A 20,090-nucleotide genomic window follows, 5' to 3' on the forward strand; every position below is an offset into this window, starting at 1 on the left:
TATTGCTTGTTATTTTCTTTTTATGCATTGTTTCAATTACCACAAGTATTGTCATTGTAATTTATTTACTCTGATTCTAAAAACACAGTAACTTCTTAATACTAAATTAGGAATCACTGCTTTAAATACACAGCTAAATAAGGAAGTATGTCCAACACTAACTACTTACATCTGTAGTCATGTCATGTTTGATACACCTCCAGTATCAATGGTTTGTTTTTGAACAGTGCTAGTGGAGGGGCGCTTGGATGGCTCAGTCAGTTAAGCGTCCAACTTCGGCTCAGGTCATGATCTCCTGGCTTGTGAGTTCGAGCCCAGCATCGGGCTCTATGCTGACAGCTCAGAGCCTACAGCCCGCTTTGGATTCTGTGTCTCCCTCTCTCTCTGTTCCTCCCCCAATCTCTCTCTCTCTCTCAAAAATAAAGGTTAAAAAATTAAAAAAAAAAAAGTGAACAGTGCTAGTAGAAAACTATATTGCCTCTTTCCATTTAGCAGCTTTGAAAAACTGAATAAAGGCACCAACACATTGATTGCCTCTTTAATCTTGAAATACTTCTTTCCCTAGAACACAGAATATATATCACTAAAATTACATGGATGAAAGAGCTACAAATTGAGAATGTCACTATTAATAGTCTGCCAAAATCTTCTAACAACTGCAGTGCCTCACAGTTCATATTTTGAACAAATTGAACGAACTTCTGAAATTTAATGACTATACACCTTTGCTTGAATATTCCATGGAAACAGAAAAAAACTAACAATGGTTGAGTATTATTTTCTATGGGCTTTTTGTAATAATTGTCTAATTCTATGCTGAAAATTCAACCACAGCATCACTAACATAAAAGAATTTGTTGTGCAAGCAATATGCTATGAATATACTGTGCAGAAACTGTATACTAGATTGGGTAACTACAAATTCAGTATGTAATTCAGTATGTAATTTCCATATCAAAAGAAATCTCAATACATAAATTACTGGCACTTATTAAAGAGGACATATATTCCCAAAGGATTGAATTTATCAGCAACCATGAATAATGTCAGTAAAAAGTAAAATAAAAGTGCCTTTAAGTTCTGTATTCTATCAATTTTATTTTTTTACACAATACTAAAAAAGAACAATTAATATTATTTCATTGAGTGGCTCCGCCAGGAAGAAACAGTAAATGCTTCCTGGAAATTGGAGCGTAAGTCACTTCCTATCATAAATCTATGGATTCTGTGCATTAGTAAAGACTTAACAGGACACAATAAATATTCACTGAATCAATGCATGATCTTGTCATCCAGAAATTCCTGAATTTAACAACCACTAAGTCACTAATGTGTGCAGAATCATTTCCTTCCTTCCTCATACCGATTTAGTCCTGTGGAATTCTTTCTCCATAGTGTCTCTTACACCTATGCTTTCCTTCCTACACACTCTCGCCATTGAGATTATCATCATTGTTCTACTCATTCATTTAATGTCAGGACCATCAGTTTCTTCTGCTCCATCAGTTTCTTCTAAAAGACAGCAGCAGTACCCGGCTTGTGGGTTTTTTTTTGGGGGGGGTGGGTAAAGATTGGATGATACATGGAAAACACTGAGTACACAACTCAAGCTTCATAAATGCTATAGACCAATCCCTTCATACCAAACTGGTCTACTCACTATGTGCCCATCATACCCGTTTTGCTCGTGGCTCTTTTGCTTCAACGCCTTTCCTTTTACGTGAAATACCTGTGCTCATCACATCTGTATGTATCTTTCAATGCTCACCCCTAACATCCATCCTACATGAAGATCCGTCTGATTCCATTCTTTTTTGGCCATTAGCTGCCTTCCACCTCAAACTTCTTAATAAGACCTTGCAGAGTCTTATTTGGGTAAAATTTGGGTGTAAAGGAGGACAGGAATGAAAGGAGACCACAGGCACAGACTGGCAGAGTACTACATATTTGAGAAATGTGTGACCACCACCTTGACCAGTGAAGGGGGTTTCACACTATCTGGAGTGATGGAAAATAAGAAAAATAAAGTGGATCGTCTAGGACTTTTGCTGTTACTTCTCTCTTGAAAATTGCCTTTTGTCCATTTCTCTTCTCCAAAAAGTGAAGTACAGAGCAAGTGTTAAGTGAAACAAGAACCAGTTGATAACTTGGTAGCATAAAGAGAAAATTGAGAAGTAAAATAAGTTTTTTTTTATTATTTGTGTTGTATCTTTTCATAATAAACACAGAAAATTAAGAGTTTAACGGAAAAGCAAAAAAAGAAAAAAAGAGTATACCAGGAACACACAAGCATTTCAATTTAATAATTATATAGCACTTATTATATGTTAAGTGCTGTGTGCAGCACCTATAGACAATAACAAAAGAAATCCTTGACCTTGAGGAGTAGAGGCATGTAAACAAAGCATGTGGGAAATGGGTAGACAGTGCTGTAAAAGCCCAGAGGAGGGTTCAGTTAGCTCAGTCTAGAGATGAAGGAAACATTTCTAAGACGAGTGGGCTCCCGAAATAGTTTAAAAGATCACCAAGAGTGAGCTGTAAGAGGGATAGGGTAATGTGCTCCCAGGAAAAGGGAATAACTTGAACAGAATGTGAACACAGAACAACAAGGTCAGTTAAAAGGAAATCATAAAAAGAGGAATTATCAATTGGTTGGTTAGAAGCCTATCCAACATGCCTCAGGGCTTAATTCCATCACATGTAATGGGTTCTGGATGGGGTTACAGAGCATTCTAGCCAGATGTCACAGATTCCACCGTAACTTTTCCTCTGCATTTATAAGGACCTCTGATAGAACATGATTGTACTGATTTTATAGGAGACTCTCAGGCATGTCTTCTTCTATTGTTACCAGAAGATAAAGTCCACAATTCTCATTCTGGCAAGCACCTTGACTTACTTGACGTGGATAAAAATGGGGAGACTAAGCAAAATGGTCTTCAGTTCTTTCCCACCAGACTTCCTCCTCTCAGCTGATGATAACCTCATCCTTTCAACTGCTTAGTCTGAAATCATCCTTGACTCCTCACACATCCTTTATCCAACCCATGATTAAATATTTCTGTCTTGGAAAGACATTCAGAATCCAATAATCCAATAAAGTCCTTAAACCCCACTGCTAGAACCCCTATAACCAAGTCTGGATTACAGCAACAGTCTCCACATTGGTTTACCTGCTTCCACCATGAAGTTTAAGATTTCCTCAGTGATCTCTTTAAAACCTAAGGCAGGGGCACCTGGGTGGCTCAGGTGGTTAAGCGTCTGGCTCTTGATTTAGGCTCAGGTCATGATCTCACAGTCTATGAGTTCAAGCCCTGAACTAGGCTCTGTGCTGACAATGTGGGTCTGCTTGGGATTCTCTCTCTCCTTCTCTCTCTACCCCTCCCCGGCTCATGCTTGTGCGAGTGCACACGCTCTCTCTCTCTCAAAATAAGTAAATACACATTAAAAAAAAATCCTAAGGCATATTGAGTCCCATTGCTGCTCAAAAGTCGGCAATGATTCCCCATCCCCAGCTGGTGGGAGAGCCACCCTACTTTCAGCTGGCACACCAAGTCTCACCACTTCCCTGAAATCAGCTTTTACTCTCTCAATCACTATGCTCAAGCCACACCGATCTTCTGTTTCTCCTCCCTGCCTCAGGATGCCAGGCTTTTGCACTGGCTTCTTCCTCTGCCTGGAATATTCTCCCCCCGCCCCCCATATCCACATGACACTCTTACTTTTTTCAGTCTTTCATTAACTATTACCTTCTTGTATTTAAAAATGCACCCTTCGCACTTTGACCACTTTACACTGGCTATTTTCCATACAATTTACCTCCTTTAAAAATAGTACAGGATTGGGCTCAGTCAGTTAAGCATCTGAATGGCTCAGTCAGTTAAGCATCTGACTCTTGGTTTCAGCTCAGGTCATGATCTGGTGGTCTCTTGAGTTTAAGCCCTGCATCGGCCGCTGGCAGCACAGAGCCTGCTGGGGGTTTCTCTCTCTCTCTCTCTCTCTCTCTCTTTCTCTCTCTCTCTCTCTCTCTCTCTGCCCCTCCCCCACTCAGACTGTCTCTGTCTCTCTCTCAAAATAAATAAATAAACTTATAAAAAATTAAAAAAATAAAATAGCACAGGATTTCCTTATTTATTATTCTTTTTATTATTCCATTTTATTATTTTACGTATTTATTATTCTTTATTATTTTCTCCCTTTAGCAGTTAAACTGGAACAAAGCTTATTAAGTAAGCATTCAATAAATAATATGAAGACAGGAAAAAAAATGAAGTTCTTCCAGCTCTAAAAAATGATCTAATTTATTAAAAGTGGCAAGAGATTAGAAAAAAGCACAATGAGGTGACATCTCCATTTTTTTAGACCAGTCTCTGTTTCTTATTAACTATGAAAATATGTAAAGCCCAATCATTTAATTCTTTTGGATGTTGGTTTCCTCAGGAGTAGAGTAAAATATCTTGACCAGCTTATCTATAATAGCTCTTACATCTTTAAAATATAAATGATTCTGATTTGATTCTGTTTAATAAAATTCAGATACTTCCAAATCATTATTATCTCATAATGGACAGCACCAATCAGCACATTAATTCATTGACTACTTCTGGATGATCAGTAAAATTCTGCCTTGCTAAAACGATAGCATTATGGAATTCAAAGCTTCTGCAATTGTTCACCAACAACTAAGGGGAGTTCTTTGTCTCCTTGTGGACCTGCACCCAATAAGAAGACACAGCGACACATTTAATTATGCATGCGTATGACTATCCATAGTATTATCAATCGAGGCCATCTTGCTGGTGAGGAGGGTTTTCTCTCTGAAACCATCTAAAACCATGTAGTTCTATTTCTGGCTGACAAGTAGACAGATGATTATCCCTCTCAGCTCTCCTTCTAATTGCTGAAGACAATGCAGAGATGACAATAGCACAAAATACACAAAGGAAAAACCACACGAACAAACCAAACCAAAATGGTAGTGTACCCACATCTTTGTCAAGATGTCCCTGGAAATTCCCGTCCCTTTCGTCAAGCCTATTATAGCAATAGCAAGCTATCAAATTTGGAATTCAAGGAAATGTAATTTAAAGAATTGCATAGTAATGGTGGCTCGTGCTTACACAGTGCTTATGTGCCTGGTACTATTCCAAATGCTTTACGTGCATTAACTGATTTGATCCTCACAAAAACCCACGAGCTAGGTACAATTATTGCCACCATTTCACATACAAGGCAACCGGGACACAGACAGTCTATATAACTTGTACTGTCACACAGCCATACACAGAGCTTGGATTCAAACTCACACAATCGGGATCCAGTGTGTGTTCTTAATCACTACACTATCACGAAATAAAATTCCCTGTAGCCTGAAGTCTCTTACTCCCCATGATGTGAACTTTTCAGGAGAATGTATATGTTGCTATATATGTGCTACACATACAAGCTTTGCAAATCATACAGTAAGATGCCCAGAATCATGTTTCCATAAACTCTGTAACGACTGCAGTCTATATTAAATTCCTCCAAGTTAAGATTTCAGAAATGTAAGGTGTGGTTTCAAATCATTTTCTTTCTTCCTGTGTTGCCATAAGCAAGTCACTCTTGGGGTGCCTCAATTTTTATTCCTGACATATGCAAATGGGACACCTACTTCACATGAAATATTTTTTTTCTAGACATTGTAAAGACCACAAAAATGAACCAGCTATAACTCAGAAACCTTCCAGTATAAGTGATAAGCAAGCATCCAAATAAGAACATCATGAGTGTGAATGGGGTAAATACCTTGATGAGGCACAAACAACGTGCTATGGGGCTCTAGAGGAGGGAGGGTCTACATCTGATCTGGAAGGTGAGTCCTGAGGCCTGAGCAGAACTAGGGAAGGTAGAGACTGTGGGAATGGAACATTTTTGGTAGAGGCAATAGAATGTGCAGACTAGAGGATAGAAATAAAATAATATTCCAGGTAGAATCCCAATTGGCTAGGACATGGTCCATACGGTTTGTGGCGGGGAAGGGGCAGCTGGAGTTGGATCCGTAGGAAGCCTGACATCCTGCTATGAGAGGACCTTGGATACCAGACAAGAATTTATGGGATAATATAAGTGTTTTCTAAATATTGGCTATGGTGAACTCAAGAAATGAAAATGAAGTGAAAGTCATTTCTCTTTTATAAATCATAAGATTTCTCAAATCTATTTTGCAACATATAATAACACACATTGACGCTACAGCTTTATAGAGTTCATATGTTCAAAAAGTAATTTCCTATTAGGTATTATAACCAATGTCTAAAGATTACTAACTCCATTCTACATATTATGAGAGGAGTGACAAGTGACCACATAAGAAATCAGAATTAAACTCGGGCCCTCTAAATCTAAGCTCCCAAAGACCCAAGCAGTTACTCTTCCTCTCCATCTGTCATTCACCTGTCATCCCGAACTCTGCTGATCCAGAACACAGGAAGAGTCAGGTTTGAGAAGCAACATATATGTCACCAAAGCTTATGTATTTCTCAAGGAGAGAACCTCTCTCAGTGACATTTTACCTTTTATACAAATGTTTAATCTGCTGGAAACTTGAGTTACAAACCCCACGAGAGATCAGAACTGTGAATTAAAAGAAGTGTGGAAAACTATTTCATTAATATATACCGATTGCAAACCAGCCTGATAGCAGAAAGCATACAATACATAAAAACACCAACATTTTCTGGTTGTGTGTGATCACTGGCAAGAAGTTGAACATTGTTGAGCCTGTTTCTCTGTGCTAAAAGATTTGGTTTCTACTGTCTCTATGAAACCTAATTGTGATTCTGCAATAAGCTAAGACACATTCAAAATATATACCACTCTAAGGTTAGAGTTTCTAATATAACTCAACATGATCTAATAAGATAACATTATTCAAGAAAGTTGTAATATAACCCACTATATCCTCAAGACATAACAGTACCCAACATTGATAAATCCTATTTAATAAGTAGCTGAGATTATTAAAATATTTCAATCCAAAATGGAGAAAATCAATTTTTCATGGTGATAAATCATTAGCTATTTAGAAAACTCAGCAATCCAGAACAACCAATTTCCCAAAGATTTTTCATAAGCCAAAGACTTAATGTACTGATCGCAATGTTTTTATGTATAGTTCACTAAATAGGTAGGTGTTATATAGGTCCTTGACCTGGGCAGGGGTTAATTTTGATATCTCCCTATGGTCATTGAAGTAGAAAGATAAAATGAGTAAAGTAATTATTTTATATAATGTATTTTCTGTTCTCTTTGAAAAATCACAAGAGTTGTGTGATGGGAAAAACTCTAAAAATGCAGCTTGCTTTAAGGATCATAGTGTGAAAAGATCAGAGTTGTAACACTGAATGTTGCCACTAATCATTCTTAAGATTTGCTTTGTAGGCGAGACTTAGCATCATGTAACAATCAATGGTTACTGATTCCTTTTGCTCCCAGAAGAGCAAGCAATTATGACCCAGGAAGCTTCACCAAGGGATTACAAACAAATGCTAACAAGAGTTCAATTCCACTGTCCTTAGACCATTCCATTTATTTATGGAGCTTTTATTGCATGACACCAACATATTTCATAAAACAAATACTTCCTGTTACTTAGCAAAGGAAGAGGCAACACTGAAAGTCGTCAGGCTAATCATGGTCGAGTCTGCGGTTAAGGTCTCACTTCACTCTCTCCCCCAACTCATCCAGTGAGAAACCACAGGTCTGGGCCATCTGCTCCATAACCTCTGATGCTCTGGGCGGGACACCACCTTCAGAATAGGGTGGGAGAATGGGGACGACCGTGCAGTGAGATTAGTGGAAAAGTAATGGCGGGGTTTGAACAGCAGAGTAAAGAGAAAAGTAACCATGGGATAGCAAGTAAGAAAGAAATACAGGGAGAGAAAAGGGAGAAGAACTGGAGAAATAAAATCATATCAACATTTGACATGGACATAGTTACCTAAGTTAAGACTTGAGGATCCTAGTGACACGTGTTTCCTTACTAATTAAGTTTTATTTCTTGTGGCAACTCTCCTTGTCTTCCATGTTGTTCTTATGTTCCTTCCAAGTAGATCTGAATGAATATTTGGACATCTGGCTTACTTTTGAATTATGAGTTTTTATAATAAGATAAGTTATGGAGGAGAGGTGATTTCTTTTTTTATTAGAAAATTTCTTGAATATAAAATTCTATACTAACTTTTACTTAAAACAAAGTCCATAAATTTCCCCTTTGGTGAGGATAAACGGCACCTCAAGAAAGATGCTTCAAACACTCAAGTGCTTATCACTGAAGATTTGTGCCGTAAATCAACACTCGTCACATCATGTTATTGATGACAAATAGAAGATGTTTTTACCTCGGGATATTTTCCACTATATTTCATCACATTTTCTTGGGTCAGTCAGCTTATTTGCACTGCTCAGTCAGAACAACCTATACCTGGGTAAACTCTGCCCAAGATTGTTATCAAATATTTCCCCCTTAAAAGTGGCTGCCTCATTGCTCTGATATTGATTCAGAGTTCCACTTGTGCAGTTAATCCAATATACTTGAGTTAATAACAATCAAGATGACCAAGCATTAAAGTTTTCACATAATTCTAATTCTACTTAAAGAATAAATGAAAATACATATATTTTGCTAATCACTATACATTTTGTAAATGAAAGGCTCTCATAAATTATAACAAAAAATCAAAGTGCCTTAAGTGCATGTACCCAGAGCAGCACTAATTTTCTTTTTTTTTAGAATTGTGACCAGTAATCCAGCTTATAAAAGTTCATTTGAAAATCACTGTGACAGAATCTCCAGCATATTTTTAAGGTATAATTACTCTCTACTTCTATAACAATATTTTTTTCTTTTTTACTTTTTACAAGCCTCTAGCAATTAAATGTGGAACTAGAATTGTTTTTTTTTCAAACATTGATAACTTTTTCCTCTACACTTTAAAGGTTTTTATTTATCCAATTTTATTAAGTAATCATCAAACCATCTTCCCTTTTATTTGGAATATTATGTGTATATACATATTATGTGTATATATATATGTATATATATATATATAATTCATACCATATATAGTATTTATATTGTAGATATAGTATCTTTAACCAAATTAAAAGAACTTCTGCATTTGATTTCACTCAAAGATTGTATGTAAATTGTTATTTCCATGGGCTTTGTGAAATGGTGAAAATGGCTTAATTCCTATCTTTTGGGGTCTAGAAATCCCAGTTGGCAACAATGAAGAGTTAGGTGAATGTAATTTTCATTTAGATCAAGGATTCATCCCATGCACTACAGCTAAACCATATAGATTCCTTTTCATTATCTCAATCTTCCCACAGAATGTGCTTCTTTGACAAACACAGTTTTAGTCACCTTTCCCCCCTCTTCCAAGTAACTCCTTATCATTGTACCCAGGAGAAAGCCCATTACGTCCTAAATTTTGGACATTACCCTAAGAATAATTATATATTCCAGCCAATTTTGGGGGGAAAATCACTCTTTTTATGGTACTAGGATTCAAGAAATTGTAAAGTTCTATTATCAGTCTAATAGAAACCAAATTAATTCACCTTTTAAGACTACCTATAATTTATTCCTAAGAATGTTAACACTCATGAGTATATGTGTATATGAACCCTGACAGAGAGGAAGAAGAAGAAAGAAGTTAATAATTCTTAAGCTTTGTACTCCTATGAGGTATTTTCCTTACATACAGTAACTTATCTTGTCCTTCACACAATCTCATAAGAGTTGTAAGTATTAATATCCCCATTTGTTTAGATGTAAATTCTAAATCTCAAGTCGTGAAGTGATTTGCTCAAGGTCATATGGCTTCTAAGTGGTACAGCTGGGACTTGATGTCAAGTTTCCAGTACAATTTCCACTTCACCATGATGCCTCTTCCACTCTTAGTTCTAAGTTTTTCATGAGCTTCCCTAAACTCCTAAACTCATTCTCCAAAGTGTTACAAAACCACTTTGTCAAGACCAAAGGAAGAAAAGAACAAAGAATCAAAAGTAGAATGAGGGGGAAAAAATTGGTACTGGTTTCATATTTGGTATGGTTTAGTCCTAGGACTTGGGTGTTACCCAACATCTCATTTAATCCCCTAAACAGGTCCAAGGGATGCATAGTGCTATCCTCAAATACAAATGAGGAAACAGATTCAGAGGGATGATCTACCTTGCTCCAGGCCATGAGAAAGACAGGTATGATTAAAATTCAGGTCTGCCCAACTGGTAAGCTAATGCCCCGGGACAAGAGACTTGAGACAATCCAAGATGTAAGAGGCCTGAGAGATAAATATATCTAATAATCTGCTTGGAACATGAATCTCCCTCAAATGTGTCACTGTTTAAATATTCCCATGAAGAAGAAACTTTCTTTCCAAATACATATTTTATTTGGAATAACTTTGATTATAAAAAAGTTCTCCTGTAGACCATATTGTTGGGAAAGGTATGCCCATCCAACCTCTGCTCAAGAGGGGTGTCCTACACTGATAAAAATTGTACATGTAGAATGGTCTTTTCTAAAGAGGAAGTCTGCAATGGAGTGAGAGAAATTACTCATTAGGACTTACATGATAAACAGGAAAAGCAAAGTCATTGAGAGGAAGATAATACATGTACTGTTTGCATATAAATGCCGAAGGCAGTTTGGAAAAGAAAAGGAAGGTGTAGTGAAAACCGGGAGGATTCCAGTTTCCTCTCAGCACTCATATAATTAGCTGGAGTGACCTTGGTCACTTCACTTTTGCAGATCTGAATTCCTCACTTCGGGAGTGACTCAGATAATTTTTACATATGTTCGACATATAAAATTCTATGATTATAGAATAGCAATTATATTATTTGGAAACAACCCTTGAGTGCTTACAAACACACACACACACACACACACACACACACACACACACACACAATAGTAGATAAAATTCACCTCAGCAAACATGGCAGTGTGGTCTGAGGTGATGAAGATGAACTCTATTCCCGGCTCCTCAATCACTTTTCATGTGAATGGTACACGAACCCAAGTTTTCATTCAGTTTGGGAACCAAACCTTAATGGCAGACGTTAGCCTTTCTCTGCATATTGAAACTAAAAATCCTTGGGAGTGTTTTAATATTCTTTTTCTATAAGCTAAAACAATAAATGGAAAATATGACCAAAAAAAAATAAAACAAAAACATTTATAGCTGTCAGCTTTCTAGAATCTGAAAATAATTTTACCATATTTACATGTTAGAATTAAGTATAGGGGCTCTCAGTCGGTTAAGTGTCCGACTTCGGCTCAGGTCATGATCTCGCAGTTCGTGGGTTCGAGCCCTGCGTTGGGCTCTGTGCTGACAGCTCAGAGCTTGGAGCCTTTTCGGATTCTGTGTCTCCCTCTCTCTCTGACCCTCCCCCATTCATGCTCTGTCTCTCTCTGTCTCAAAAATAAATAAACGTTAAAAAAAATTACAAAAAAAGGAAGGTGACAAGAAGAAATGCTGAATTCAGAGAGTATATGCAGTGTTAAGTAAAGAAATATCTCAGGTTGATTCAAATTGTCTAACTAGATTCTTAAAATTCATTAGAAGATAAGTTCTATGAGGACAAGAAATTTTACTGTTTTTCATTGCCATAATGCCAATCTAGAACAGTGCCTGGTGCACAGGAGGTGTTTAATATGTATTCGCTGAATTAAGAAAAAGAAATAACAGAAGAAAATCATTGACATACAAAAATAATAAAAAGGGAAACATGACCAAAAAAGTAGACATGGTATGGTTTATGGCTTAAAAGAAAGCTCAAACAGATTCAGTCGAGAAGTTATATTCTAGTTCTCAGTTTGATTCTAGTGCTTCAAGTGAAGCTTCTAGCTTAACTTTAGACAAGTCATAACTTTTTTATGCCTCAGTTTCTCAATCTATACAATCTCTCTCTCTTTACACTTTAAAAGGATCCTATGAGGTGACAGTAAAAGGAAAAGGGAAGAAGGAAGAACAAAGATACATGGTTTGGGACATAACGACTTTCTGGGAATGCAGAACTGCTGATTTGTACACACATGTAAAAGTCAGAGAGAGACCAGTATGAATCATACTAAGGAAAAGAAGAGGGGGCAATAAAGAAGAGGGACAAAATTTTGAATGAATTGTGCCAGCCAGAAACCAGGGTATTGTCCTAGAGACGAATTTTTGTATGTGTGTTTGTAATATGTGTAAGTACCACTCAGTTAAAATGCAATACAATTGTATGTGAAAGAAAAGATCAGTGAATGTTTAATATTTTAGAATGCAATGAAATATTGATAAATAAAGCCAAAGTGGCATAATTAGAAAAATAAGGAAGATTCAAGAGATAATTGGGTAGGTGGGGAGGGAGAGGAAGGAAGAAAACCGATTTAGGTATAAAGGAAAAAGGAGACACAGAATGGGCAGGGAAGAGGTGAGCCACAGGGCCATCTGCTATATGTCAGCAAAGAGCCCACCCTAGAAAACCCAAGCTGTTTTCGACAGCAAGCTGAACACTGTATGGATGAGCAAATAAACAGGAAAAAGACTACCACTACTGAGAATTTAATAAAAGCAAAACAAGAAGGTGGGAAGAAAACTGAATACTATGAACTATACATGCTTGACCAGTGGTCCCACTTGACATACGTCCCTGTTAATTGGGTGCCACTTAAACTATCAGAGTTGCTGTCCAGTTCACACTCTCTGGAACAGGGAAAAGCTGACAGGAGAAAAGAGCCATGTGTGGATTTAAATTCAGGGGGACAAGACATGTCTCTGCTTTCTCCTATTTAGGATTTCACTGAACCTTTCAGCATTTTGCGACTTTTAGTAAAAGAATGTCACTAAATCTTTCAGAACCTGGGTTTCCCCCTCATCAGCAAATTAATAAAATTATTTGGTTTCAGTCGAGGATCTTTCCATTTCTCCCAGTTTTTAATGTCTTAGGCGTTAAGCAAGTTTTGGTTAAAGTGGAAAAAAGTTCTTTGAAATCACCACTCTGAAATCACCGACAAGGAATTGTAGGTTGCAAGGAACTGGATGAATCTATTGGGCTTAAAATAAATGCCATTTTTAAATCGAAGGAAAGAAATCTTTTGGTATATTCAGTTAATCACGCTGAGCTTTTGCAAATGGTAGTGATTCCTATCCTCATTGTGGTAACAATGGTTTGCCATGCAACCCAACACAAAGAGATTTAAGACAAAGCAAAACAAATTTGGCCTGAGTTGAAAATACTAATACGTTCTTATACTACAGAGTCTGTTGTCAAGCAGGCTCTCCCATCCAGAAATACATTTGCTTCCAAGATGGCACTATAGTTCCCCGGCTACAATTTAATTAATCACCTCTTTTTTATAGTAGTCTGAGTTTGCAACCTCTCAGAGTCAGTTCTTTCCATATAAATAGAAGGTAAGAAAAATTTTAAAGCCCAGGCAAAGAAACAAAATTAATAGTTCAAGTAGGGGCCCCAGTGAGAAATAAAAATGTAACTATTATCATGGCAAATAAAGATTGTGGTAGTGGAAAACCACCAATCACACACAGAAAAACTTCAGGATTAAAAAAAAACAATGCATATGTATTTTCCAATCCTGTATTAGGTTTCTTAAAGATCTAGATGGATGCATAGATTAGTATTGTGAAAACATGAAATTATATTACCTTATGCAAGAAATACCCATTTGAGAAAACCTGATGCAGCTACTATTCCTTTGGACAATTAAGAATGCTCTGTATTGCCTTTTATTACAATAAAGAATGTTTTAATTTTAAAAAAAGTCCGTGGAAAGGGGAGTAATTCCCCTTTGTATAGAATAACCCTAATACTAGAGGGTAGATTGGTTGGGGAATTACAGAGCAGACACAATTACTAGGATTGTCTCTCTTCCACTCTCTCAGGCTCCAGGATAAAGAAGAATCAATTAGCCCTCAACAGACTATGACCTTGAAGGCTACAGCTCTGTGCATAATATGCTGAATATGCTGAGGCAGATAGAACGGGGAGAGTTACGTCCTGAAACCACCAAAGAGCATGTTTCAGATACGATAACGTCATGTTAAGATTATACCATCACAGCTGAGTTCATGTCAAAAACATGCATGACAGAAGGATAGGTCTGGTTCTTCCTGTGACGAAGCAGTACTTTCTTAGTTGAAGAGAAAAAAGTGAATGAGGTCACAAACGACAGTCTAATTCCAAGCTCTTTTGTGTGTGTGTGGTTTTTTGGGGTTTTTTTAGTCAATGGTTACAAGCTTTTTAAAACAACAAAAGCAACCACTTACGAGTGTCTGAAAACAAAGCTTCCTGGACCAAGCCCCCCCCCCTCCCCCGCCAGTCCCCCTGCGCAAAAACCAGACTCATAAATTTTTAGGATACTCATGCTTTTGCTGTTGTTTTCAGGCACTAGGCTAAAACATTAACACCGAGTTTCCAATACAGAAAGCCTTATAGGTGGCAAAGTGTTAAGCACCGTCTACCCCTAACTTTTCAGGAGAAAACTACTTCCCATACTGCTTTTCCAGGCTTATCTCCGATGCATTTCAGAGTGCTGCAGCTGTGTCTCTGGCCAGAACTGGCCACCGTGATGCTTTTAGGCAGCAGTAAATCTTTTCCACTCAATGCAAATGCCAGAAAATCAATGCCCTGGCTTGAAAACCGAGAGAAGAGAAACTATATGGAATCTGTACCCTCTTAAAACACTTAGTAGAAGAATTTACCTGAAAAAATAATTTCTCAAAAAGTCACTACATACTTTGCGACATGGTCCTAAACCAGAAAAAGGGACTACATGGTTCTCTGCTTCCTGCCCCCCGCCCCCCAAAAAGATGACAAAATTATGGAATTTACCAAAGGAGTTTTTTGTTTGTTTGTTTTTTCTTCATAGGGTCCTCTTTCTTTTTCTGGAAAACTAAACCTATCCAGGCACATTTTAATTAAAGCCAAGTTTCAAATGATAAAGACAAAGAAGTAACCTTGTCTTCATGGGGAATGTTGCTTCTCTTTGCAGGATCTGTACTTGCTTTTTATAGCCTGTCATTTCATCTGGGTATTAGTTCCTGGTCACTTTGCCAGGTGGGAAGAGGCGGTGAATGCAGTGATGTCTGTCAGACCTTTAATGATGCTTCAGGGATTTGATAAAGACACAGAGCAGTGTCTGCAGAAAGGAGGTTCTTTACTAATTACACCTGAAAAACAAGCCTCTCTCTCTCTTCTTCTTCTTCTTCTTCTTCTTTTTTTAAATCTTTGCCAGCAGTTTCTGCTGTGTGTGAAATGAAATGATCTTGAATCACAAGCAGATCAAGTTTTCTGTGTTTCTATACCACACGGCTCTACCCCACACAGAACATCATGTCTGGAAAAGACATTCTTTATTCTTCCTTACCACCCAGAGGGGAAACGAAGGGGTGAGGATTTCATCGCAGAACCCTCGCCCCCAACTCTTAAGAGATTTTACACACGTTATTAAGGACTGGATTCTCTTGTCTTTTACTTTATTCCACGAAGGACATATTCAGTCAGTGGTAAAAAGTGGCAGAAGGCAGAGAAACAAAAATAAATCAGAAACATTTATAAAAAGAAGCCAGAGGCCACTCCTCCCTTCTCTACTGACGTGGGGAGCAACCTGACTAGTCATGGTTTCTGCCTTGTCAACTTTCCATTATAAAGCATTGCAGTGACCCAGTACGAACAGCAGCACATTGTTCTGTATCGTTTTAAGAGCGTGGGCTCTCTTCACTCACAGGTTATTAAACTGCACTGCTCCGGTCTGACGGGCAAAAAAAGACACGTCTGAAAAAAAAACAACGATGTACCTTACTAATGGATCTTGTACTTTTTAATGACTGCCAAGGAAGCTATTTAAACATTTGATTACAGAAGACAAAACTAATTTGGGGAAATCCTTTCATGCGGCATCGTACTGCGCCCTGAATAAAATAAAGCTGTCCCTCGTAAGTGCTCGGTAGCCGAAACTACAATCTGGGCAGGACGGCAATCGCCTGCCACTGGTGAGGGGTGAGCACTGTAAATGCGCTATCAGCAAGAACCAATTAAGACAGAAATGTGGTGAGAGCAGAGAGCAGTTAAGGGAGCAGGAAGAAGGCATGGAGGCAGATAACAGGGAGTGTGGGACCACTGCGTGGCAGAGGGCACCCGAAAGGTGAGGAGAGGTGATGGAAATCCACACGGGAGGAAGACAGACACAGAACCACACTCGCTGCTCTATGGAAGTCACATTTATAGTTTTGTTTTGTTTTGTTTTGTTTTGTTTTAAAAAGGATGCTCTGTCTGATGTGTTCATTTTTAAAAGTGTTAGAAATCAACTGAATTGCAATTAAATTCAAGCATGACTCCCAGATGCTGAAGTTTTGGGTCCCCCACCCCAGACCGAACAGTCTGGCTGGAGGGAACACTGTTTCATACCAGCAGTTTGCAAGATCGTTTTACTCATCTCTTCAACGCCACCCCAAGCGCTCCAGTCACATGATGTGCTTAAACAAAACCATGCAATTAAAATAGAAGAAGACAAGGAAACAGCTCCATGCTCAAGAGAACGCCTTTTAGCGCCTCAAGCCCACCCCTTTCCATGATTCATCATCATCTCTCTCTCTCTACTTACAAAGTTTAGGAGCAGTTTGGAGATTAGTTTCTGTTGTTTGTGGCTGAGTTGCTGACTTGGGTGTTCTCACCTCAGGGTTCCGAGTGGGGAAAGGGAAGGATGCTGCAGTGGACGGCAGGAAAGAAAAAGCAAAAATACGATTCTTCGGGGTCGGGACCGCTGAAGGTTCAGAGGACACAACGGCATTGTCAACTTGCACTGTAACTTGAACCTCAGTTTCAGATTGAGCCCTAGAGACAGGTGAAGTGTATGCCTCAGATGCTACCCACACAGCTGAGGCAGCGGTTGGATCCAGAGAAATAATAGGGTCCTGGCCTAACCCCCCAGGGTCAAGGTGAGTAGGAGAGTCATACTCAAATATCTTGTCCACAAATACCCACTTGAGGCCAGCAATGCAGAGGCAGAGGCTGACTAGGCAAGCCAGAATGGGGACAATGCAGATTTTCTCCGAGTTGAGGCAACCTCTCAGGCGCTCAGCTTCCAGGCAGACACAGCAGGGAGCTGCCAGGCCCATGAGTCCGGAGGTTCGCCCATCTTCAGTCTGGGTCTCTGGCATGTCTTCTGCTGCCGGAAGCCCGTCAAGAGATGGGTCTGCACTCAGCTGAGTGGAGGGGCTGGAGGACCTCTCGGCGGCTCCCTCGGACATGTCTGGGGAATAAATCTCCATCGGCTCACCTCCAGAAGGCCTGGCCTCTCTCACGGTCCATTACCATGCAGAGCTCCCCCCAACCAAATGAGACAGCATCTTACAGGGGGAAATCGATAAGTCTTCCAAGTCCAAGGCCATTATCAAAAGCAAGAGGAGTTCAGGAGGGAGGAAGGAAAAAAAAGCCTCTAGCAACTACCAAATGAAAGTATACTGTAATTCTTTACTGCTGTTTCCGGGTTACTTTTGCAGTTCTTTCAAATGCTTCTCCAAACCATCCCGGCTGGTCAAGAGGGTCGGGGGGGCCGGGAGGGGGGGGGGAGGCAAAATAGAAACCGAGCTGATCGTTGGTCAGTTAAGTAAACCAGTAGCCCAAACTGAAAGGCATGTTTCTCACCTCGAGCATCTGAAGCTGGTGTCTGCTTAGATGGAGAAAACAACTGTCATGCAGGAGAAGTAAAAGCAAAAGCAGGACCAGAGGTGGCGGCGGAGGCGGCAGCAGCGGCGGCGGCAGGAGAGGCAGCAGTGAGAGTAGCAACAGCATCCTGTTGTGTTAACGCGAAGGCTGAAAGAGGCTGAATCATTACACAGCAGCAGGTGCCTGCCCCGGGAGCATCACTGCAAACAGTATCATCACACAGGGATCCGAAGGGAAGAGTGCGGCCCGGAGGGGCGGTGACTCCCCTCCCCGCCCTGCCTCCGCCCCCACCCCCCCAACCACTCCTCTTTGTCCTTCTTGAGCGCTCATTCACTTTCTTCCCCCGCAGCTCTGCCCGGCTTCATAGTCTCTTTCTCTTCCTTTCCCCTCCTCATCCAAAGACGTTCTGTCTCTCTGTCTCTCTCTTTTTCCTCCCTCCTCCCTCTGTCCGCACTCCAGAGCTGCTGGCTGGTCTGAGTAAAATCAGTATACCCAGCGACGCAGGACTGCCAGTGACTTCCTATTTTATCCAATTAGAAGGAATAAAGGCCATCAAATCAAAGAGAAGCAGGCAGGCACCAGTTAAGCTCAGTCCCCATGGCCCCCACCCCTTTTCTTCCCTTTCTCTTTTTCTCTCCACAAAAGCAGCCCCAGTTTTCCACCCCCACCTTGCTTGCTTCTGGTCTTGCCGGCTCTCTTTCCTTCACCCACTGTGGGGTCAGAAAAAGCCAGCGATCGATGCTAGCAATCTAACAAAGCTGGGATGGGGCGGGGGATGTAGGTGGGACCTTATGGGTTGGACCTGAGGCTTGGCAAAGTCTGATATCTGATTCCTCCCTAGAGAGGTAAGCTTTTCAACAGCAATTTCTTCTTGCCTGCCGCTGAGAGATAGCATTCCTTCCCCTGCCCTCTAATAAGTTTTGTTCACCAAGAGGACTGTTATTACCTGATTTTCAACCAACAGTCAGAACGTGTTTTTTTCGAACCTTGGACAGCTCTGCCTTCAGCCCTTTTGGCGATGATTGTGTAAGACTGCAATGCCCAGGGTGAAGTGCTGAGCCTATGCTGAAGGAGGGGTGGGAGGGAAGGGGAGAGGTGTTCATGGATCCCCACTCCGGTCCCATTTGAATGTCCATTTCCTCTTTCCACCCACAGCAGTCCTAGACTAATGTCAAGCTAATAAGAAACACTGGTAAATAGCGCTATGAAGGGAGCAAAAGGCTACCACTTTGTTTTGAAATTAGCCTTCACGGTGACTCCACACTGCAGAGGTCTGAATTCCCCAGGAGCCGTAATATATACCACATGTCCTCCGCTAGAACCACACTGCAAGTATTAAGAAGAGTTTTCCATAAGAGCATGCCTTTTGGGTTAGGTCTCAATAGCTTTACCTTACAGATAGTTTCAATGCTGCTTTTGCCCCCCTTTTAAAACAGCAGCCGTTAAAACACTGGAAGAAATGCCGTCTTTAACAGACAGCACGGGATTCCCTGAACCTCCCTCCTGTTCTTGCACTATATGCATCTGAGCCCTTAGTCCATGCTTTACCATGACTGGACACCCAAATGGTTTCCAAGGAACCATTCTGCTCACCTATGTCAATGGGAGTCTTAAAAGCTCTCTCTAAATCTATACTACATAGCCATCATATGAGTCCCAGCAGCAATAAATTTAGAGCTCAAGCCCTGAGAAATTCTGCTTTAAGCACATTAAATTTTGTATAACACAATCTCCACCGCTTTGAAATAGTTTTAAGCTTTAAGTGCGCAAGTGAGAAGAATATTATCACATCAAAATAAAATCGGTCCATAATTATAAGTGATTTAAAGGATATTAACTCTCAAAACGTGTTTGCAGTACTATAACTAACAACAACGACAAAAGCCTGAGCCAATTGGCCTAACTGCGATTATGACTGTGACAAGCTGATGGGCAAAATGACTTATCCTCCACATAACCTGCACTTATATACCAGTAACCAATATTTTAAAACAAGAATAGTTAAAATAAGATCCTGTGCCTAACTTTCTGGCTTTAGCCATTTGATTTTAAAGCAGTGGGAGTTTTCTGAAAGATTTTAGCAACGGACATGATATTTCATATCATGGAATATCTATGGGGACGCCTTTACAGTATTCATACTGAGAGGTATTCACATTTTGATTGTCAACATTCATGTGAATGTTCAGAACCAATATAAGCAAGTAAGTGTTTACACTAAATTAGGGTAATTTGTAATTACTTTAGAGATTACCCAGTTTAAATACACGGTACCTAACTCCTCACTTTTGCCCCAAACCAATACCACACTCCAATATAATACATTGGCACTTCATTCACAATTATCATCTCAGTTTCAAAACTCAAAA

The 20,090-nt window shown here is 39.6% G+C and overlaps 1 protein-coding gene across 7 annotated transcripts in view; it reads right to left on the reverse strand.

Moving 5' to 3' along the window:
• The window catches only part of NRG1 (neuregulin 1), a 1,107,867-nt gene that overhangs the window by 104,164 nt on the left and 983,613 nt on the right, over window positions 1-20,090 (reverse strand). Inside the window, exon 1 of one of the 7 annotated variants that reach the window (XM_047090542.1) lies at window positions 16,658-17,813. The exons of 4 other annotated variants lie outside the window; for them this stretch is intronic. In XM_047090542.1, coding sequence (XP_046946498.1) covers window positions 16,658-17,324 — 667 coding nt within the window. In that variant the 5' untranslated portion in view covers window positions 17,325-17,813. Of the gene's footprint in view, window positions 1-16,657; window positions 17,814-20,090 lie in introns of those variants that run through there. 2 more of the 7 variants (XM_047090539.1, XM_047090538.1) reach the window with 2 other exon arrangements.

The sequence above is a fragment of the Lynx rufus genome, unplaced genomic scaffold, assembly GCF_022079265.1.
Source record: "Lynx rufus isolate CCGP_SWC_20201006 ecotype Redwood Valley unplaced genomic scaffold, mLynRuf1.p SCAF_3, whole genome shotgun sequence".
NCBI lineage: Eukaryota > Metazoa > Chordata > Mammalia > Carnivora > Felidae > Lynx > Lynx rufus.